Source organism: Eschrichtius robustus, chromosome 4 (assembly GCF_028021215.1).
Source record: "Eschrichtius robustus isolate mEscRob2 chromosome 4, mEscRob2.pri, whole genome shotgun sequence".
In the NCBI taxonomy this organism is placed as follows: Eukaryota; Metazoa; Chordata; class Mammalia; order Artiodactyla; family Eschrichtiidae; genus Eschrichtius; species Eschrichtius robustus.
The window spans coordinates 58,509,894-58,534,007 of record NC_090827.1 but is presented as its reverse complement, the minus strand read 5'-3'; the positions used below and the strand labels follow the sequence as shown (position 1 = coordinate 58,534,007).

Sequence of the window (24,114 nt, the reverse complement as noted above, 5' to 3'; positions counted from 1 at the left end):
AATTTAAAAACTCTCCCATTTATTGTTCTGTGTGTCTTTAAAGGAAGGAAAACTAAGAACAGAGGGTAGCTATTAAAGAGAGGCTCAATAATTCCTCTCCCATATGATAAAAGTTTTCAAACATTTGAAGGGCTGTCATATTTCTAAGTCTTCTTTAATGAATTCATTCAATAAACATTTTATTGAGGGCACTGTGCAAAGATGATAAAAGCTGCTCCACCCTCTAAAACTGGGAAGTTGCAAAAGGAACCTAATTTTTTGTATCTTCTCACATCCCTCACTTAGCCTACACATTTCCTAATGGCTCCATGCCTTTTTTTTTTTTTTTAGTTTTTTCCCCAGAAGTATGCCTATGAGCTGGCCTGCATCAGGACAGTAGAAGAAACATTTGTCTTTTGCCATCTTCACATTGAATCCAGTAGTCACCGTCACGTAGTCTGTACGTGGCGAGTTTGTTAAGTCAGATGTTTGTGGTGATTGCCAAAGATATCCCCTTGGTTCTAATGGAAGGCATTACTATATACAACTGAAACCCTGGTCATGTGGAGAGCATCCAAGACTGTTCAGAAACAACTGCTTGGCCAGTTGTGCTGAGGAGAAACCCAATCTGGAGGGTTAAAAGAAGTAGCACATTCTCATGCTGTCAGCCTCTCTAGCAAATCTTTCCTCCCTCCTATGGGGGAAAAAAATAGAAGCTGTTACATGGATCATTGGGTCAACGCCTGAATCTAACTTCCTGATCACAGGGTAGAGAATTCACATAGTCAAAACATAAAGTCTTTCTTTTTTAAACCTGGTATAGAATGTAAACTTTCCAAACTTATCTGATTTTTGGTAGATAAGAGTTGACAAACCATCAAGGGTATAAGCAAAAAGTTTGGCAAGAGTATTTTTGGCTTAGAATAAGACTCTTAAAACAAAAGAGTTCCCTTTTTCCCCCTCATAGAATATTTTATAGATGTGGAAATACTAAAAATAAGGATTAAAATTTCCACGGAAATAAATATCTCACAGCAGGATTCTCCATACTATTTCCTCTCCATATGTTTAGTACCTCATTTTGACACATCACTTGTGGTCTACTAAATTTAGACTAATCATCTTGGCTATGTAGTTGCAAATTACTAAAGAAAGCCAAGCTTATGGAAGGGAAGGTGTGTGTTGTTCTTTGGGTTTTCTTAATTTTCTCTATTAACAGGTAAAATATTGAATAAAGTAGTCAAAATAATGAAAGTACTTAGAATCGTATTTGAAAGCTTGCTACTTCAAGTAATTTCATGCCTCTCATAAGATGATATTTATGGTGATTTCTTCTATATATAAAAAATATGTAGGTAGCCCTACCAGAAAATAATGCTAGGATGACATAAGATTCATCTGGCATTCATGCTGTTACTACTAATGACATACAAATATAGCCATATGTTTGCAAGCTTTTCTGAAGCAAAGTCTGTACTGTATCATCTCTATGAATCCGCCTACAGCACCAAGTGTGTACATAATTACAAAAAAGGGATATACTTCTTGTGCTGGTCATTTGCCTGCTTGCTCTCAGATTCATTCCCATTCTTCCCTAGTTCTGCCTGTATCTCAGGATCTACATTTCCCAGGGTCCCTTCACAAGTGGTTTCTCAGTAGGTTTGGCAAATGGGAAGCCTTGCTGGATTACTTGGGAGTGGGAGAGAGAAGTAGTCAGGGCATTTTACCCTCTCCTTCTCTGCTTTGGTGGCATCTCTGGCATTGGCTATGTTCCCTCCATAACACCAGTTCCCATGGGATAATCATTCCTATATATTTCAGATCTCACAAGATAGCCACTGAGAGGTTCCAGCTCCCAGTAGATGGCTCAGCTTCTGAGCCCTGGTAGCACTCTGTCCTCCCTACATTCCATCCACCCGAGTGGTGGTAGCAGTTTCCTGCTTTTCCACATTTTTTAGGATTGCCTCAACACCTTCTTATTTGGCTTCCCAGTTCTTCCATTTCCTGTAACCAATCCCCCGCATGAAATTTCTTCTGTTTGCAACGCCCGAAGTGGTTTCTACTTTTCTGAATGGCTCCTTACTGATACAGCTCTTGGTATCAGGAATGGTTGCAGGAAATTGATATTCAACATGGAACCCTGAGATTGGGTTGTTATCTGTTTGACCAGGAATGCAGTGAAGACCTCTTTATAGGCAATAAATGAACACCAGTAAGTTGTGGCGTGCAGCATCATCATGATTACTTAATAAGCTGTGGTTTCTTGAGACTAGTACAGGGTTAAGACAACGCTTTGGCCAAGTAACTGATGCACTTGACCATTATGATAATAATCATGATTAACAAGAATTATTAGATGGTATGGATGCTTCTGATTGATCTGAAGAGTATACACAAAGAAAAAGATAAACCTAACACCTTAAAGTCTTAACACAAAACCTTAGGCTTCATAGCCACATTCCATTGCCCTGTAGTCACAGAGCAGACATGGCTGATAATACAGACTGAAAAGTTGCAACATTACTTAAATGTATAGTCCTATTAGTTATTTTATGCTAAGATAAGGGCTCTGGATGCAAAGGAGCATTTCACTGAGACTTTGGATGGTGGCATTTGCGCAGACAGAGATGAGGCTGCAAACTCTGAAATTTCCAACTTCCTGAATCTTCCTAGCTAGCAGTAGTTCTCCCCTTGTCAATTTGTCAATTTAACATCTCACCCAAGGCAACCAACCCTCACTTGCATAAAACCTTTGCATGACTTCACTTGTGGCATTTGCCAGAGAAGAGGATGATTATTCCCCATAGAACCCATTCTAACCATCCATCATTGTCTCTAGTCTCATAACAAAAGTTCTATCCCAACATAGTCCAGATGGAAAAGCTGGTACAGGACCTGCTCCAGTGAAAGACAGCAAATACACCAAAGGAGTTGCAGAATTTTGTCAGTTCGTATTGAAAGAAGTCTTGAAAACATGTATAGGAATATGTCTTAGTCCATTCAGGCTGCTATAACAAAATACCACAGACTGGTAGCTTATAAACTACAGAAATTTCTGACAGTTCTGGAGACTGGAAATCCAAGATCAAGGCACCAGGGACTTCCCTGGTGGTCCAGTGGTTGGGACTCCGTGCTTCCACTGCAGGGAACACGAGTTCGACCCCTGGTCAGGGAACTAACATCCTGCAAGCCACGTGGCGTGGCCTAAAAAGACAAACAAACAAACAAAAACAAGATCGAGGTACCAGTGTGGTCACCTTCTGGTGAGGGCCCTCTTCCTAGTTCATAGATGGCACCTTCTTGCTGTGTTGTCACATGGTGAAGAGACAAAGGATCTCTCTGGAGCCTCTTTTATAACGCACTAATCCCATTCATGAAGCATCCAACTTCATGGCTTAAGCCCCTTCCAAAGGTGCCACCTCCTAATATCACAAACTTTGCGGGTTAAGATTTAAACGTATGAGTTCTAGGTGACGTGATCATTCAGACCACAGCAGAATATATTCTAAGACTATTCAGAAGAATGGAGTTCAGAAGACTGAATCAGTGTGAACATACTGACATGCGTACACCTGCCTGGGATTCAGGATTAAGTGTGTTGACTGAAGCACCAGGGGGTGGGACTAACCCCGTTAGGTTAGTACAATAATGCCAAAAACATGTGAGGCAGAGATGGCAGAATGTGCTTGGCACACTGAAGAACAGTGCTATCAGACAGAAATATGAGCCACATATGTAATTCCTAGCTTTCTAGGATCCATATTTTAATCAATTTTTTTTAAACTATCATTTCAAGTGCTCAACAACCACATGAGGCTAGTGGCTACCACGGTGGGTAGCACAGGCATAGGCAAAGGCATCTGGAGAATCCTAGAGATGAGGCTCTGGAACGGGTTCATAATGTACAAACTGCTTAGCCGCTCCCAACCATACCCTCACCTTGAAGGGCCCAGAAGACATTCTTTTGCCACAGTATTAAGAAATACATCTGCGACAGGAGCATATTTGTGTAAAGGACACTGGCGTCCTGTTACATAGCAGCATTAGGTTGTGGTTGTATTGACACTAAAAATGGTTAGACATGAAGAAGGGTTCTAGGAAGATGGCAGAGTAGAATGCACCAGGAATCTGCCTCTCCACCTAGACAACAATTACACTGGCACAATCTATCTGAGAACTCTGGAGTCTACTGAAGACTTGAAACTTCCAGGGGAAGGCTTGGACGGTAAATCGGGATTAATTTTGGTCAGTGTCAGCTCTTAGCATAGTAGCAGCTACCCCACCCCCAGCCACGTGGCGGGCAGCTGTGCACCTGTTCCTGGAGCAGCCAGCGCACAGCTTGCAAGAGGCAGGGTGAGCAAACAGAACCCAGTTCTCCAAATATTGGGGATCTGTGCTCTGACTGCCAACTGCTGCCTTTGATCACAAAGGTGCAAACACAGGGAGATCAGCTGGGTGCTTTGTGACCACCTAGAGGGGTGGGATACGGAGGGTGGGAGGGAGATGCAAGAGGGAGGAGACATGGGGATATATGTATATGTATAGCTGATTCACTTTGTTATACAGCAGAAACTAACACAACACTGTAAAGCAATTACACTCCAATAAAGGTGTTAAAAAAACACAAAACACAAAGGTGCAAAGTAAGAGGCAGCCAGTGCTGTTGCACCTCCCCTCACTGTTGCAAGCCCCTCCCCTCACTGTTGCAAGCCCCTCCCCCTCGGGCTGAAGTGACTTCCAGAAAATATAAAGGGTTGGTGCCCTTCCCCCTGGAAACATCACAGCACAGCCTGTGCAGAGGAATACAACAGAAGAAAACAACTTTCCCAAAGAATTATAAGACCTGGGCTAACATTATGACCAGGTACTGGAGAACCATGTGGAAGTGGATTTTGAAAGCGCTGGGCCAGAGAGACCTCAGTTAGAGTACATAAGAAACAATTTATTGACACAGTGGCACTCTCTAGTGATTCAAAATTTACAGTCTTAGCAGGGAGTCCTGGAGGCAGTCCTAATATGCTTCTGGCATGACTCCTTAAAACTAGGTGTGGCAGGTCCTGTTCCTTGGGAAGCATACTCTGAGACGGAGATTAGTGTGCAGGAAACTTATTACTTTAGGAAGTGCTCTCAGAATCACACCCCGTGAAAGGAATTAGAACTGGACCAAGGGAGAAGTTGGGTTACAGTGAAGTCTCAACAGAGGCACCATGGGGAACTCTGAACATCTGGTGGGTTGGCCCTTCAGAGTTGCTGAGGTGTGGACTGAGACCAGGCCTTCATGCCCACGCTGCCCAGGCACTGGATGTAGGCTGCCCCCAGGAACGGGCCATGTGGGGCTCACCATGCTAGTGTAAAGGTTCACCATACTGCCATGAGAAAGTACGGGTGCTACTACTACAAAATGGGAGGCAGGAAGAAGCATGTCTGGAACCCACGGGATTCACTGGGCGGCTCTTGGTAATTTCATGCCCAGGGATGGGTTAGCAGACTGTTTACCAATGGCCCAACAAGCATAATACATCTTGTTGGGATGAAGGTCTGGGTCACCCAATGTTAGGGAAGGAACCTAGACCACTGATGTGGTGGTGCAAAGCTAGATGTGGAATGCATGATGGAAGAGGGAGGATGACATTAATCATAGATTAATTGTAGCCTCAGCTCCACCAAATGTTTCTCGCTTTCTGCACCATCTCCCACCACATTTCTCCACTATTATTGTATGGGATACCTGCAGGAACCTGCTTAGTGCATTTGATAGGTGTACAAACATGGATAGGAAAAGGAATTAACACCCATGGAGCAACCCTTGCCTCATGGGAGATGGGACTCCACAAACAAATCCTCTCCTCTCCTACCCCTCATGGAGACAATTTTGAGGTGCATTCCATTCAGCTCTTCAGAGGGTCAGTGGCAGGTTTACGCCCCAGTTGCCCACAGAGGATTAGCTCAACAGTGCATCCTTGACTTGGCTTTCCCTCCTTCCCTGTTTCATTCTTCCTAGTGCCCTACTCTGCTTTCTTGGGATCACTTCTTCAAATAAACCACCTGCCTGCAAGCCCTTGTCTTGGTGTCTGCTTTTTGAGAGAAACATTTCATGAGATTTAGTTTCTTAAATTCATTTTACCAATGAGGATGTGTTTTGCCCAAGATCACATGGTGGAATGCAAGGTCACCTGGTCAATGTCTTGATTGCCCTGTGTGTCTTCTTAGTAAGGCAGTATCCTGAAACCTGGTCCCTTCAAGATCCACTTCAGAGGTGAGTGATTCTACTTTTCGAGGACTTCCAAAATGCTGGCCAACATCAAGGCCTCTGTAAAGAGATGGTCCTCAGGGTCAGTGACAGGCTCACAATGGGTCCTTAGTAGAAAAGACAAATCAGTAGGCACTGAGCTTTCAGCCTAGAGATTTGATGTTCTTAGCAATCTGTTCCAAAATAATCTGTCAGTATCTTCCCTAAACACTTGTTAAACTGGGCAGTTCAGTTTTTTATTGTGTTTCACTCAAGAATAATATTGAATTATTCATTCAAAAATAATCTGGTCCCAATCACACCATGCGTTAATATCATTTTTCTACTGAATATCCCTAAACATAGCTTTCAGAATTCCTAATTATTTCACTGTGTGCCTTTCCCTCTCCTCTTCCAAGATTCTAAGATTTAAGATACCTTTAACTAAAACACTTCACTATTTTCTCCTTAATCATAAATAAAAGAGGATTTGGAAAGTGAATTCTTGGAGGATGGGGAACCTGTCCAACTTGTTCATAGCAGATACTTAAATGTCTGTTGAATGAATTTACTCTAAGTCTTGGCAGGTTCACCTGTTGAGATTAGTCAATACTGGTAACTCGGCACATCTGTCTGATGGTTGTCTATCGGTCAGGACAGGCTAGATTATGCTGTAATAACAAACGTTTACTGAATTAAGACACTGAGATTTGGCAATTGTTTTTCACTCACACTACATGTCCTATGTAGTTCAGCAGGGGAGCTCTGTTCATCATTACTCAAGGATCTAGGATGAGAGGTTTGATCTCAACATACGTTGCTATGATCATCAAGGCAAGAAAAGGGAATATGACAAATTGCACACTGGCTCTTAGAGCCCCGCTCAGAAGTGACACATGGCCCTCTGCTCAGATTTCTTCAGCCAAAGCAAGTCTCATAACTATGACTATTTTCCAAATCTATTCTAAACAAAGTGTTACTTAAGTAGTAATGTAGTTTTCACCAGGAAAAAAAAATGTAGTATGAATTTGTAATTTTTGCCTGACCTTGGTTCCCAACTTCACTTTAGAAGAGATACGCTGACCTTAAAGCAGACCTTTAAACTGCACACATAAAGAGTAAAAAACCAAGACAAAGGTATGCAGTTGCAAAATGGCCATTTATTGCCTACAGGGGAAGGAACGGGAGGGAGAGAAGGGGAAGTACACAGGTGCGAGGAAACAAGCATATATTTAGCCCTATACATCATGTGTGAGCAGTACCCAATCTCCAAAATGGAAAAAAGTATTTTGTCATCTGACATAGTAGTTAAGGTTCTTAAGCACCTCCCTCCTGAGCTGCCACAAGATTTAAAAGGCAGGACTGCTTTGATTAGTCAATGTTCACATTAATGAAAAAATACTACCGCCCAACTGTGTCCTTTTGCACGCATATTTTGTACAGTGTCTATTGTGAAAAACATCTCAGCTGAGCAGTTTGGTCAAGATACAGACCTCATCAACTGTTTAACCGTAATAAATAGAAAAATAAAGCAGCTGGTGATTTTGTCAGAGAGAATGTGTTCCATAAGAGTAGAACCACTTTCTCCGGGGATGACAGAGTGTTAAATGATTAGAACACCACAGAACCAGTCTATCAAACATTAAACACTAGTAACCTACAATTACATGGCACTTCATTAAATCTTCTGATTAAAAAAAAAGAAAGAAAATCTCAGATTTTAAACTGATTATTAGAACACAATAACAAATTGATTTAGGGCTTGGCTTTTTCTTAGGACAAAAGCAAAGTAAATATACAACCTAAAACAGTAGAACCTGTTTTGGAATAGCATCAATAGAAACTACCAAGTTTGCAAGGAAAAAAATTACCAAAACTTCTTGTTCAGTTTTAAACTCATGTGCTTTGCTTTCCAACCATTAAATTAGTTACAAAAACACTTTAGAGGCCACAGAATGACTCAAATGTAGGCAAAACAATGGATTATTAATTTAATGCCAAGAAATTAAAATAAATGAGCCCTTCCCTATTCAAATGGTAAACTGAGTGGAAGAGTCCAGTCATCTCACGGACAATTAGTTGGCACTTGTTTTATGGTTGAAAGAAATCACAATAGAAAAAAAATATAAATTAATCCACGGTGAATTTGACCAACACCCTGGCCCTTTCAGAGAGAAAAGGTACACACACACTCTCAAAAAAATCCCCAAACAAAAAACCACCTCCCTCCATGCCACCCCACTCCACTCAGACAACAAAACCAAAAGTTGAAACATTCATCCCTCTCAAAACATACTAAGTACTCCAATGAATCCTACTCCTCAGCTTCTCCTAGATGAAAGAATTGCTTGCATGTGGACAACTGTACGAATGCCCATAGTGCACTTCTCAGTGCTGCTGGTGTTTAAGAAATTTGCCACTCACAACACTGAACAATTCCACACCCAGTGTGCAGTAACACAGCCATCCAAACCACACCCCCAAAACCTGGCAGAGCACCGCCCAAGAATTTCAAAGGTAAGGAAATATATTTTAAGCAAATTAAGCACAGAGAAAGAACAGTACAGTTTCTGAATAAATACACACCCAGACTAGTGCATCACTTACTGCATCAAGATTTAAACAAGTAGCAGGAAACTAAGCCTGTTCAGTAAGAAGCAAAGTCATTGTTTGACACATCAACGCTGAGCCAATTGTGTGAGTTAACTAATTAAACAAATGTGGTACATATAGCCATTGATAACTTGAAAGAAAACAGTCATATAGCAGTAATTAGAAATTAACACAAAACTGAAATGAGCAAGAAAGGACCACTTCTGAGAGGGCTACCATGATTCTTACGCTTTCGAGTTAAAAGTGACAGACATACAAATAGGGAAATTATCTAAATTTGGGGAGACTGTTGTAACAAAAACAACAACTAGTAGGCGCCAAACTATATGCCTTCTGAAAGTTTCTGGAAGCTGAATATATCCAATGCTACTGTGCCAAAAGACTCATATCACTTGGCATTTGCAAACACTCTTCATAATGGGATTTATTTCTGATGACACAATTTCTCGTGTCAGTATAATGCTACTAAATTTTACACCACTGCCATAGAAAATTAATATTTAATATGCAGAAATGTCCTTATTTCCCATGCTTTGAAAGTGAAAATTATTTTACTTAAAATTCCATTACTTTGATGTCATAATGTTTGTTGAATAAAACCTCAACATGCTTGTTGTCCTTTGGTTCCAAGAATAACCAAACAAACTTATGCCAAAAGAAATTACTAACTAGGCTAATAAAGCTTGCTTTTCCTGGTATTTCCCTATTTCTTACAGAACTTGTGATTTAACAGAGAAACTTACACAAGGCATTTGGTTATAAACAAGAAACATGCATGTTCTCCCTTACCATCTTCCTGAAAAGAACTACTTTTTTCTTTCTGTGGATCTTGTTCAGAACACCCTGCAGTACAGGTATAAGAACCTTCTTTTTTCTTTTAAGCTTTAAGGTGACACACAATGAAGATGTATCATGCTGTAAAACACAAGACGCTCTTGGCATCCTGTTCTTAAACAGATTACAACTTTGGTAAATAAACCAGGTTAAGATGTACTAATCTACTTAGGTTTGAATTCAAATTTAGTAATCATGAGGCTGTTAAAAAATTACAATCACTCAAAGCAACCATAAGTATAAAAGTTCTCATCTGTCTACAAATTCAAAACTTTAAAGCTCCTGGCTTAGAAAAATATTCTAATTTCCCTAGTTAATTTGTGTACCAATAATTCACAGAGTTCTACAAACATGATACAGTTCAGAAGGAAAAGGTTAAACAAATCTTCTACATATGAGAAAGGTGTCTTTTTTTTTTAAGGGGGAGGACAGGTAGAAGAGAAAGACTACCTTACAAATGTGAGAATTCACATTTCTGTCAAAATGTAAGTATATATGAGTGCTATTTTGAAAACGTGCAGTGAAGTCTTTGCTTGCTATGAAACCATTATTCTCAGGGCCTGCCAAATGTATCAGAAACTGATGACGTTTTCTGTGACTGAAGCTACTGATCAGTCAGTGCCTTTTACAAAGCTATTAAAATCCCTCAGACACTTAGAATATAAGACCTTAGAAACAAAGAAGTAAGTACTGGGGATACAGTCAATTTTTATTGCTAGAAAATCTAGCCTTGGATTGGGAATGACGAATCATATGCCTCTGGTTCCATTGAAGAACACATTTAACTTTTTTTTTTCTTGTGCTTTCTCTATTCTTTGCTATTTGATTTGAAAGTATACATGGCACTAGTGATTTTTAGAAACTCTTGGAAATGCAAACACAAACTTAATCTTTCACCCATTTAATGGTATATACTTAGGAGATACAATTTTAAAATGGAACACCATATGATTGCCCATGTTCCAGTTTTAAGGTGTCACATCCTCAATTCTAATACAACCCACCGTAGAATCAAGTGATATGAGCCTTCGGGATCTTTCAACTTTCTCCCTTGCTTCTCTGTGATTTAATAGGTAACTTTAAAACACCAAATAGGGACAAGTAAGAAATGAAGCTTTATATTTCTGCAAACTACAACACTAAAACACAGTGGCTTCTTTAATACATTCACACAGGATGCTTATTAGTAAAATTAAATATTTGCCTATGAATATCAGAAAAGTAATTTGAAAAGAAAGAGCTCGGAACAAGGCAAATGGGAGGGAGGAAAAGCTGGTCTCAGAACCCATTGTGCCATACCTGACTTTAACATGTGATATTCAAACGAACGTTCACACGCCTTACATCAAAGAAATGAAACAAAAATATTCAGCTACGTTGTACAAACATTTTTTTTACATAAAACATCATAAATCTTGAACAGATTTACTATATTTGAATTCTAAAAAGTTGCCTATAGAATGGTGCTGGGATTCTGTTCTCTGCTTGCTTTTAGGCAGTGCTGTTGCTTAAAAGTTGACACCAGGCACAATATTTTAAAACAAAGTCAACAAGCAAGGAGCAGTAAGTGGATTTGAGCCTTTCCCAGATGTCAGTCCTGAGGATGCTGCAAGACTCCCCATCAACATGTGTAAAGCTATGAGGCGGATACTGATGCCTGAGAGAGCGGGTGACGACACGCACTGTGTGACTGTTGTAATGCCAAATAGTGCAGTTTTCCCCTCCTCAAACAGCACTGTTTCAATAAATTTAAAGAACACTCCAGTTCTTAGAAAAATATCAGAAATCATATTTAACAGTTAAAAGAAAACATTATCACAATCTAAAAATGCCCAAATTTTCTCTCATCTTCAGATAAAATATGCAGCAGCCCCATGGCATAAAGCTTATTAACTTATTCTGAGAACCAGAAAGTATATGAGCATAAATATTTTACTTTCACTGAATATATACCATATGTCATTCACCTCTTCCTTTTGGCTTTTCATGCCAAAGGTCCAAATGGCATGCGTTTTTAACAAGACAATACTGAGGAGAGCAGCATTTCTGATCATCTGAATTGGCAGCTCAAAACAGATACCACTCCTTTTACAAAGGGAACAAAGGGTGAAGGGTGTGTGAAATTTGGGCAGTGGGCTAAAGGGAAACCGTGCACATGAAATTTGGGTCACCATGCCCCAAGTGTGTTTGCCACCCAAAACATAACACAATTACCTACTTCAACAGAGCTACTACCAACATTTACTAAAACCACATTAAAAATACACAGGATAATGAATGGTTTGAAAGAGTGCATTTGGAAGCAGAGAGAACCCAATTACACACCTTCCTGCAACAGAGTGCCTCAATCATACACAAAATAAACTTAAGCTGTTTACAATGTTTCCCAATTTTTTTTATTTTTCCCTCTACATTTAACTATTAAAAAAGTTTTTTATTAATAAATGGGCTCCTCTGTGGTTCATATACAATCATAAGTGAACTTTAAATTCCATTTTATACAAACATCTCAAAAAATATTGGGAGTGAAGTATGGTAAGAAATATTGCTCACATTGCTAATTAACATGCGTAGATGAAAGGAGGAAAATGTTTTGTTAGTGCATATACCTCCAGAGCAGAAAACCCACCCAAAACAAAAGATTTAAAATAAAACATACAGTAGCTGATTACAAAAAAAGGTAATGTCCACAAAATTAAGTTTTTCATGCTATTCTACTTTCCAGTACTATGTAATCAATTTGCATGGCTAGATGTTGAATGCTTGAGGTATATAAGAAGGGATACCTGCACATTGAGGAAAATCTGTCATCTTAAGGGTTGTTTCTTTGTTTATTTTGTTTATTCTGATATCTTGACATTTTTAAAAGAATATTTTATTTACATCAAACTTCACTCAACTACAATGACATTCCAATTATAATAGATGACAAACAACGCCTCTATCACTAGGCACTTTTAAAAGGGAGTTTAGGCTTTACAGAACCCTTCTGATGCAATCCCATATATGACATTACATCAACCCACCTCCCTCGTTGCACTAAAATTACCCTTCAGGGGAAATATCATATTATGTAGCCTGATTAATTTACTATGGAAGAAATTAGTATAAAATGACCAAAGGAAATGCATCATTTAAGACTAATAAAACAGCCTAAGATGTCAGGTTTGATAGAGGAGACAAATTGTATATATTTAAAACTAATTAAATAATTTAAATTTGACCTGTACTTTATATATTAGTGAAACACAAATATAGGTTATTTTCTTTTAAAATTTCATTCACATAATGGAAAGTTTCTTGTTTATTAAAAATATCACATTTTGAGACTAGAAACAGTAAAGTGCATGAAAAGTTTAAAATATAAATTTCAGAAAACTCTTATAGCAGCAAAAAAGCAGAATAAAGAAAAACTTAAAAACACAGACACAACCTTTTCCTGTTACTGTGCCATAATTAACATCAAGTAGCCAACCAATTTTTCCCCCATTAAACGGTATTTCAATCACTGCCTCTTGAGTCACAGACTTTCAGCTGGCCCCTCCTGGGCGAAAAAAGGATTCCAACATATCTAAAGAGCATCAACAGTTGGGAATAAACCAGTAGCTTCTTAATTCAACCCTGACAGACAACGGAAACAAAGATTAAAAGCATATAATGGCCATTTGGCAACTAGAGTCAGGAAAAATGATCCAAGGTTTTCAACTACTCCCTGTTCTCTCTCTCTCCCAAATCCTTCCCACTGTCACCTCAAAAAGCCAAAACCAACAGCCACTTGACCTACTCTGGGAAACACATGAAATATTTGTAGCTTTCGTCTTCTAAAACTTTGATCAGGGCCTTTTCATTCAGTAGTTATTTTTTAAACATTTGACCATAACAGCAAAAATGATACAGATCATATAATATCTGTTTTTTCCAGCACAACCAGGCAGAAAAGGGTGGATGGAAACAATAAAAAATACTGGACACTAATTTTGTGGGCATCCTAAATAGACCAAATTCTATTTTCAAGATGTGTGGCAGCAGAAATTACCCGTTGTTTTCCTATAACGAAACTGAAGAGACAGGCTTAGAATTAATACTTCTAGTACGGTTATAACTAATAGGGGAACAAAATACAGAATGATTCCTCAAAAAACAAAACAAACAAATAAAAAAAACCAACCAGCACTTGCCCAACAAATTGTTGTGTGCTGTTAAATGCTTGATTTTGAAAGCATATTGTGCAATCACCTTTCATTCCTCAGTTTTTCTCATTATGGCTAGTTTATGTACAGATCTAGCAAATTTAAGTGCTTTGTTAATGTGCAAATGACTGGGGAGACAAAAATCAGTTTGTTATCATGGAAAACAGAAATTCAAGGAAGTTTCCTGCAAGGCATGCCATCATTCAGTTTAAAATCTTATATTTATAGTTTTTAAAAACTGCCTTTCACAAAAATGAAAAATGGTTGGCTCACTTGAAACCATTCAAAAGAAAGTATTTGTTTTGGAAAAACAAATACCCTGTTGTTGGGCCTTGAATCGGTGATTTATCAATTATGAATGCTGACTCCTAATATAATATGAAGAAGGTCCAACTTAAAAACATGTTAAATTAAAAATTTGGAAAGAGAGTGATAATACTTTGGTTCCAGCCCTAGTGCCAAATGATACCAATATGCACAAAATTGTACAAAATCTTATAGCAAACACATAATGAAAGGAACCTGAAGAAGCAGCTTAAGGATGGCCATACTTCACTCCTACATACTTTGATTTACAACTGTACAGGTCCATAGTAACAGATCCCCGTCTTTGCGGGGCAGTACTCCACTACCTCCGATTAGGCAAGTGAACACCATTGACAAGAGGCAGGAGTGGAGGGTGGAGTTCAAGTTGTGTTAACAGTGAGAAGTGGTCTGAAGGGATGTGAGGGTGTGGACACCCAGTGATGTTGTTCTCAACCAGCCATTGAGGATCTAAAGGCCCCAGGACACCAAGCACGTTCATATGAGTCTTGGAATAGAAAATGTAGTCAATCACGCCCTGAAAAGAGATTGGGAGTTGGGAAAAAAAGAAAAATATATGCTTAGATAAAAGAAAAACTTACGATATATAAAAGAACAATACATAATTTGTAAAAGCCAAATACCTGAGTAACCTGTATTTCTGGTACACCTGCTGTCTTCACAATGGGTCAAATAGAGCTCAAATCTTGAATGGGTACTACATGAAATAAAGGTGGCTGGACAGGGAAACACAGTACCCTAGTGGAATCATAAAGCCTTGCACATGTGCATAAGTGGTAAGCAAACTGAGAAGCTAAGCACACCAAATCACGTCTAGGTATCTTTAGAACTGGCTTGCTTGGGTCAGTGAAATCTAATTTATCAGTATAAACAATATGGAAACTGCACTGACTCTGTTACAATAAACAGAAAATCAGAATATTTATACAAACATATACAAAGTTAATGAAAAGTTATGACAAGAATAATTCTTTTAATGATAACTGGTATGATTTTCAGTTATTTGTACATCAATCAAACACATCTGAATGAAGCCACTGTAAAGCATGTTTTCAGATTTGCTAATCCTAGTTCAGCTTTCCCAGATTTTATACATATATACAAAATACTGCACACATTTAATCATCCTAATCTGTTCTTAAGTTTAGAATATTCATTTTCACAAATCCTGGTGTACTATAAATTCTGGATTCCTTGATGCATAACAGTACCTCAGCAAAAAACATTCAGTAAAGACCTATCTATATATTCAGTTGTATCTCTCAGAGCTAAATGATTCGGTTTATCTGATCAGTAAGTTTCAAAACTAGTGTGCTTTTTTTGCCCCAGGCTATGTATGCAAGAGTGTGAAGTCAGATTTCTTCCTTCCCACATCAAGAGAGCCTGAGCCCAAGTACGAAGAAAGAGTTCCACACCTGGAAATACCTATTCATAAATACTATACACAGTGAGTTCTAGCTAATATTTTTAAACGGTATCACAGTGAAATGGGCTACTTTACTAAAAGAAAAAAAAAGAAAAGAATTCAATGAAAAAAATTATACTGTGAAATTTCGGAAACAATTACCTTAGTTTGCTGATTTTGACATGACCAAGACCAAAACAACAGAACAGTTCTTTTGAGGGAGAGGGCCTTATTCAACATTAGATACTTTAACTTTACTTTACCACAAATTAAGGAACCTACGTGAATCCAGGGGAGTACTTTCTGCCATTAATGCTCCAAGTCCAAATAGTCAAGAAATATTAGCGCAATGTATTTTTATCCCTTCATTTTGGCTAATGCCTAGTTTTGCAGTGACATTTTAGGAAAAGGGTTGACAAGAGTTACAGTGGTTTTACTTTCTTTTATGAGACCACCCTTTGCTTCAGCAAACACATTTAAAACATTTGTGTTTTAAACAAAACACAAACAAAACATTTTCAATTATTTATGTTGAATAAAACCTCTTATATCTTATCACTTTATTATAAAGTATCATTATGCACATTAGCTACTAGAGTTAGAGAATCCTTTGCAAACATAGGTCCCAATAAAGATGTTAAACATTCCAGAAAGTAAGAACTGGAGATATCACTTGTAACTGTTTTCTTGGTTTGAAACATCCAGAGTAAAAGCTCTTATCAAAATCCTTAGCAAGTTCATGTCTGAACTCACCCAAATATTTATACATATGTAGGTACACTTGTACACTGTATCATATTCACAAAGAAGGTTACAGACTAATGATTCTTAACCTTTTCTGATTCAAACTGTTTCTTTTTTAAAAGACCATAAAAAGGTGGGAAAAGTCTTTATATTAGTAAAGTCTATAGGTAAGTCTATAGAAGTGTATATGAGAAAAAAGTAAAAACAATGAAAATAGTTTATGAGGTGACATTATGCTAAGCTTTGTTTTGTAAAAGAATGTGAGAAAATTATACACTATACATTTCACAATGTGTTAACAGAAAGATTTACTACTTGACATAATAGGAAAACTGTCCTTCCTCTTTTCATTAAGTGGTTCAGACACACCCTTAGATTGGCACGGGGCAGGAGGGGGAGCAGGTGATGGTGAAAGCAGCGGCAAGTTTGAATTAGGCTGTTTATTCAACTTATCTGATGTTATGAACTGAATGTTTGTGTTCCCCCCAAATTCCTATGTTGAAATCCTAACCCCTAACCTGATGGTATAAGGGGGTGGGGCTTTTGGCAGGTGATTAGGCCATAAAGATGGAACCCTCATGAATGGGATTAGTGCTCTATAAAAAGAGACCCCAGAGAGCTCTCGCTCCGCCATGTGAGGATGCAATGAGAAAACAGCTGTCTGCAACCCAGAAGAGGACCCTCATTAGAACCTGACCATGCTGGCACCTGATCTTACACTTCAAGCCTCCAGAACTGTGAGAAATAAATTTCTGTTGTTTTATAAGCCACACAGTTTATGGTATTCTGTTATGGCAACCTAAACTCACTAAGATACCTTGTCTACAAGTAATTCTCCTAACTGCTTACCCTTCAAGTCATTCCAAATCAGTTCCAGATTAAATGACTCTGAGTTCTAAATACCACTTTTCTACATTTCTAATTTATTCGAGAACCAAGAAAGTAAAAAAATGCTAAGCCAAGTAAACAAAATTTAACAGTACTCCATTGATGCAATGGCAGAACACCATACTTGGATCTGTATTTAATGCTAATCACATGACATTTTTACATTTGATGTTACCTATCCTTTTTTACCAACTGCCTTCAATATTGGCACAGCACTAATTACATAAAATGCTTTGTATGAAATTGAAAAGTTTATTGTCTGCTACTTGGACCAAAAGCTTAATTCTCTCTAGTCAGGTATGCCCTTAGTTTGTTCTCTGATCATCCTTCTTTTCCATCCTATTCCACCCTCCCATCCATCTACCCCGCCAGCCAGCGTATTTATCTTCCCATTCATGCCTCTCTCGCACGGATTTAGAGTTCTGCCCTTTCTCACCCTATCCTACATATGCAAACATCAAACACTCTCTGAGGCATGCACTTTTGGTTCTTTAACTGTACTTCTTTAGGCAATATAAATGGTTCAATAAGATTCTTTTATTCACTTATTAATACATGTAAGTTCTTTTGAAGAAACATCAGCAAAAGGTTTGAAAACAACTCAGATGATAGAGGAAGATGGCTTAGATTAATATTCTAAACCTTATTTCCCTAATTTTTACTTTGTGGATAAGGTGAAAGCAACCTTTATAAAAGCCTAGTTAAGGTAAAAATGATTTGGTTTTTTTACCTACACACAAACCAAAAGAACAGTAAGAGTTGTAGAATTACTGAACAATTATTTTAAGGAACTTTATTTTAGGTTTTCTGGGTTGTGCTGTGCTGGCAGAGCTGTATTATATACCACTGTATAGGATTTAACCTACAGTAATCTGTGTATCATTAAGTCCTGAGGTTTTCCTTTAAGCTTACACAAGAAGCTGTGGTGTGATAGAGTCAGCTAGTACTTGCTTTCTTAGCACTTCATCCCAACTCTGTGTTCAACAGTATGATGTTGGGAGCTTGAAATCTACTACAATGGGAGCACATGTACCACAGAAATCAGCAAACACTACAAATTTGGGCTTCTTTTTTTCTCAGAAAGCTGATTATTAAATATTTACCAGTACATTACTGCATATGAGTGATCTGAACAAAATCAATTATCTCTGAATAGTATTTTCTACTCTAACAGCAAAAATACTAAAATTAGATTCAACTTCTAAACAATTCTTTTCCACTTCTTGATTACAAAAACTGACCAATAACATAAGCACACAAATTTCCTTTCTTCTTCCTACTATCTGTTTCTTGGAAAGGGGCTAACAAGCAATGAAAATGGAAAAAGGTTATCGGAGATGTGTAAGAGCCCAATTCATAAATTTCCTTTGGTATTTTATTAAATTCCCCATCTAGGATTCTTACTCCTAACCACTTTCTAACAACTGCATTTTTTCAGGATTGTGTAAGACTTTAGGATAGATGCCTGAAATGCCAGAAAGTCAAACAAAGGTACAATAGAAGAGCTACAGGCAGACAGAGTGATTAGAAAACTGGCAAAGGGAAAGGGACTGACTACAGAAAATCACTACCAATCAATGTTTCAAAAGAACAACTGGGGGCTTCCCTGGTGGCGCAGTGGTGGAGAATCTGCCTGCCAATGCAGGGGACGTGGGTTCGAGCCCTGGTCTGGGAGGATCCCATATGCCGCGGAGCAACTGGGCCCGTGAGCCACAATTACTGAGCCTGCGCGTCTGGAGCCTGTGCTCCGCAACAAGAGAGGCCGCGATAGTGAGAGGCCCGCGCACCGCGATGAAGAGTGGCCCCCGCTTGCCACAACTAGAGAAAGCCCTCGCAGAGAAACGAAGACCCAACACAGCCATAAATAAAATAAATAAATAAATTTAAAAAAAAGAACAACTGGTTTTGTATAACTGGCCCTCTAATTTTTTTTTTTCTTATTGTGCAAAAAAAAAATATCTTTCTTGTCCTTTTACTAAGCTGGAATGGTCTACTGCCTGGGCATTGATTAGCATGACAACACGGATATAAAATAGACCCTAAGCACAACTTTCTCTAACCCATTTCACAACGAAACCTGGAATATATAAAGATAAATAAGATATCAATGGAAAGTACTAAGGAAATTTTGAGGGACTATTCTACAGATTCATTCAAGATGAATGTAGCTATATCAGGTTGCTTATTATTTGGATCCTTACTGAAAGTTAGGGATGGTACGGACAAGTGAAGATTAACTATATTAATAAATATAAAGTGCTTTTGAACAGTGCCTGGCACACACATAGTAAAGTATTTTGGAATTTTTTGCTATTATCATGGTTATTTGAAATTTGAACAAATAAGGGTTCAAAGAGAATTCTCAAGTCAACAATAACCACCACAAAACCTAAGAAACCTCCTTACATTATGTGCACACTTAGCCAAGACGTTTTGAGAATGTAAAAAATCCTGAAGTATATACTATTAAGCATAAATAACACATATCTTTCTTGTCACATGTTTGTATTTGACATAATTTCTATGCCAACCCAGAGGCTGTCACTCACTTTGAAATCAAAGGTGTAATTGGTGTAAGGCATCAAGTTATTTTCATAGGCGCTCTTCAGTTGGAAGCCATGTGTGATTCTCCCTTCTGAGCTTCCATTCTTTCCATTGCAGCTGAAGTTCATAAGACACTCATTGTACCTTAGTTCCTTGAAGTCTTTATGGTTGTCAGCTACTCCTCCATTGCTTAAATATTCCACGACACCTAGTAGAATAAAGAAGGAAGAAACACTACCATTTAGCATTTAGACCTTACAGAAGACTTCATGGCCAAAATCTGTTGCCAGGTGCATGCACCAAGTTCAGAGTGGTTTTACTACACTGAATATTTACTTTTACATATGAAACTGCCTTTTTGTTGTTGATGCTAAAGAAATCAAATATCAGCAATTTCATATGGTTCCATCAAACTGAGGTGTATTTGCCTACTCCAGAGCAAAACATCCTGATCACCCAGAAATATCTTCAGTTTTCTTAATGGTTCTTCAAGCTGAAGATGATTCCCAGGGTCTAGGATGGCATTCACCAGGAGGGTCTTGACCCTAAATATTTTTAGAATATTATTCCAAAGCACTATCTCTTTAGCATTTCACCATTCTATGCAGTCAATCAACGACTTCTGGAATATGTAAAATATAGCATACATAATAAAAAAAATTTTAAATCATTGACAGTAAAAATAGATTTTGCATCTTCAACACTGCAATGTCTAGCTTCAGCTAGGCAACATCATTCTTTGTTTTGAGCTACAGTGACACTAAACAGTACATTATATGCTGGAGGTATACCACTTGGTCAAAAATATTAGATGTGCCTAAAAAGCTGAAGAGAGTAGAGGCATTCAAAAAAAGCTCACCACTTCCACTGAATAAGTAAACATGAAAAAAATACCACAACCCTTCTTATGACGATGATGATTACTAAAGTTTGTCAGTCATCTCTTTCTATTTGTGATCAGGAATGACAGCAACATATATAATGAATACATGATGAGTGCAACATCAGTAGTGTGAATAGCTGAAAAGGAGCTATCATTTATCCAGCAGTTACTACATGCCAGGCACTGCTGTAAGTGTCTTACACACTTAAACCTTACAAACAACTCTATGAAGTGGATAAAATGATTATCCCTTTATTTAAAAATGAGGAACCTAGCCATAGATTGCAGAGCTCCTGAGTGGCAGAACCAGGATCCAGGCCTGACAGTCTGGCTTGAGTCAACTCAGCCTGCTGTGATGCCAAATGATAGCTCATTGGCTTAACCAAATCAAATGAGATGGGGGAAACCTGTGCTTGAGAGCAATTTACTCAAAAAAAAAAGAAAAGGATTAAAAAAGGAGGACATGGTTAAGGTGTCAATGGGCCTAAGGGCTGAATACAAACATTTGTGAAAGGATGATTTCGGCATTTATTTGCTAAGGAGAAAAAGCAAAGGTGTTCTCTAGATTTGAGACTTTTATTAATATTACAATTGTAGGCATTTGGGTTATGTTATATTTATTCTTGAGTGGTTATTTTAAACAATTTAAAGTAGCTTACTGAAAATACACAAAATTTAGAACATGCCTCAGTAACAGCAAAACTGTGATACTTTAATGTTTTACATTTGAATTTTAATATCTAAGTGCAGAACTGATTTTTTACAAAGATCTAGAATAATTTAAGTTAGGACATAAAGTAGTTAAGTGGAGCTCAAGAAGTAATGTGAAATCCTAAGATAATTTTGATTACTCTTCTGCACCTAATATCAGAATTCAAGCATCATTTAATGAATTCACTTAAAGGTTGCCAACATTATTAAACTAGATAGCTACCTGTGCTGCATATTTTCTGGTTGCTTCTTCAGGTCACCCTTCTCCACTGCATTCTGTGCGGCAGGAGGCTGACCTTTACTTGCATCAACTGCAAACCCCTCCCCGCTCTAGCTTCTAGTTGGATTTGGTCAATGGACAGCAGTGGCGAGAGATCAGAGGACAGTAGCAGAGTGAGGCAGGGATATATATTCCCCTGGCTCGTCAGTTTGCAAGGGATTGATTGCATCCCAATTCAAATCCATCGCTCCTATTACATGGCCCTCTCCTCGTAACTATTTTTTCCAAGTACTGATAACAGCTCCCACCACTTTTCCCCCTTAGGTGTACAGGTAGTGAAGGGTCCCTATCTCCCCTAGTGGCAGGGTACTGCATCCTTCATTGTTTTATGTCCCTAACCCTGCACACGTCTTTGGAAATAGCTTAACTAAATAAACTCTCCTCAATTACTCCATGCTCCATCCCTGGGATTCTTACTGATACACTCTATAATTTAGAAAGTCTCTACTCAAAAGTTAAGAGCTAACTGACCTTTCAACTAGAAGTAAAAACAAAACTGAAAGTGAAGAGGAAATGATGTTATAAATACCTGAATCTGGCAATGAGTTAAGATCTGCACATAGCACCAGCGGGATGGAATTAGGATCTGCAGTTGGGCTGCCAGGCCTACTTGAGGCTTTCTCCAGAATGTTTTTAACCTCTGAGACAAACATCATGGTCTGAATGAGTTTCACATCAGAATACTCTGGGTCCCAATGCATGTGGGCATTTGCCACTATAAGCAGCTGTTTGTCTGCAGCATGAATAGGCTTCATACCTAAATTTAAGCATTAGGGAAACAAAGGTTAAGCTTATACTTTATGTATCAAAAAAGCAGTATCTTAAGGTTTTCTCCCCCAAACCCATAACCACTTCTTTATTCTTTTCCATTCATTTATATTTTCCCCTTTATCTCATAAAGTAGTTCTTAGAAGCTAAAGTGCTGAGATTCTGGTAATCCCAACATGGGGGTCGACAAACTGCAGCCCATGGGCTAAGTCTGGCCGACCACCTGTTTTTGTACAACCTGCATGAGCTGAGGCTGGTTTTACATTTTTAAAGATTCTACCAAACATTTTTTAGAAGATTGTGATAGAGGCCATATGTGGCCCACAGAGCCTAAACTATTAACAACCTGGCCCTTTACAGAAAAAGTTTGCCAACTCCTGCTCTCTACCCAAGTTAGGAGCTATACTGTGATGTAACCAACATTTAGTTATAGTACCTTGATTTGCTGAGCTTAGTGTAAACAAGCAGTTTAAATATCTCTGTCATTTAAATATCACAGTAACCTAGTGAGGTAGGTTTTCAGTTATTTGAATCACCTAAACCTTAATTTAAGTTCTTCCTACTGCCCAGTATTTGTTCACCTTGCATTTCCTGAGCACATCAGTGACAGGGTCAGCGGTAAAAGGCAGTAACATTATATTAACCTATACAAAATAAAGTAAGGCAGTGAATTTGCTATGAATCTGCTACCAAAACAAATTCATACCACACACCCAAAAGAAGTAATGTAAAAATTGAGAATTAGGGAGTAGTGTGCTCTCAAAGTCTGGACATGGGTTTCACACTTGGCTTTATTACTAATTACTAACCTTTATTTCTAATCACTTAGCCATTCATTTGGACAATGAGGTATTCAACTATAAAATCTCTAAGGTTATTTTTCCCCCTAAAATACTGTTTTATAATTCTGTTAAAATAAATATTAACATGGTGGATGAGGATAACACATTAAAAAACTTGCCCTTTCAAAGAGGCCATACGTACCTCTGAAGGGGCAAACTGTGACAATTCAACTCAGTTAACATGTACTGACAGAGAAAAAAAGTGTCCATAAAGTTCTTAAGGCTCAAAACTCAATATGCACGGTACGATGCCATTTAAATAAAACTATACACATATATGTTAGTAATGTGTAAAGAATGAATAAGAGTTACTCCGAGAGGGTATGAATAAGATGAAGGGACTCTCACGTTTTACTCTATGTACTTTTGTACTGTTGGAATATTAGATACATACAAAATTAACTTTTCTATAGAATTTCTATAAGTATCTCTTAACATTTTCTATTAAAAATATCAACTCTGCAGAAAGACCTGATTTTCTTAGTCTACTATTTTGGTAAAGTTTCCGTCTTACCAAGCTATAATTATCTTTAATGTTGAGTAAAAAAATAACTGAAGTTATCTTTCATATGTGACAGAAATGGTCATTTTTAAAGCAATCTGATCATTCTCTAAGCTCTCTTCTTTTCCTAGGAGTTTCACAGTATCACTTTTGGCTGTAGATTATATGTTCACTATACTAAATATTAAAAACTTGCCCCTTCAAAAAGGCCATAAGCACCTTCTATAATATTAAATTACTCTTCCAGGAGTATAAGAGAGAGGTATTTCAGAATGTGAAAGTTTTAACTATATAATTTGTAATTACTCTTCTGCAAATTAAAAGGAGAGTAAAACTCTAAAAGAAATTCAATGTTCGCATTACCAGAAAAAATGGTAC

At 37.9% G+C, this 24,114-nt stretch overlaps 1 protein-coding gene across 5 annotated transcripts in view; it reads right to left on the bottom strand.

Annotated features, from left to right (window-relative positions):
* Positions 1-11,028: 11,028 nt before the first annotated feature.
* Positions 11,029-24,114, bottom strand: part of CNOT6L (CCR4-NOT transcription complex subunit 6 like) — a 119,180-nt gene continuing 106,094 nt past the window's right edge. For all 5 annotated transcript variants that reach the window (XM_068542790.1, XM_068542789.1, XM_068542786.1 and 2 more), the window contains 3 exons: positions 22,154-22,381; positions 19,756-19,958; positions 11,029-14,686 (listed from right to left, as the gene is read on the bottom strand). In XM_068542790.1, the coding sequence (XP_068398891.1) occupies positions 14,474-14,686; positions 19,756-19,958; positions 22,154-22,381 (644 nt within the window). In that variant the 3' untranslated portion in view covers positions 11,029-14,473. The remainder of the gene's footprint in view (positions 14,687-19,755; positions 19,959-22,153; positions 22,382-24,114) is intronic.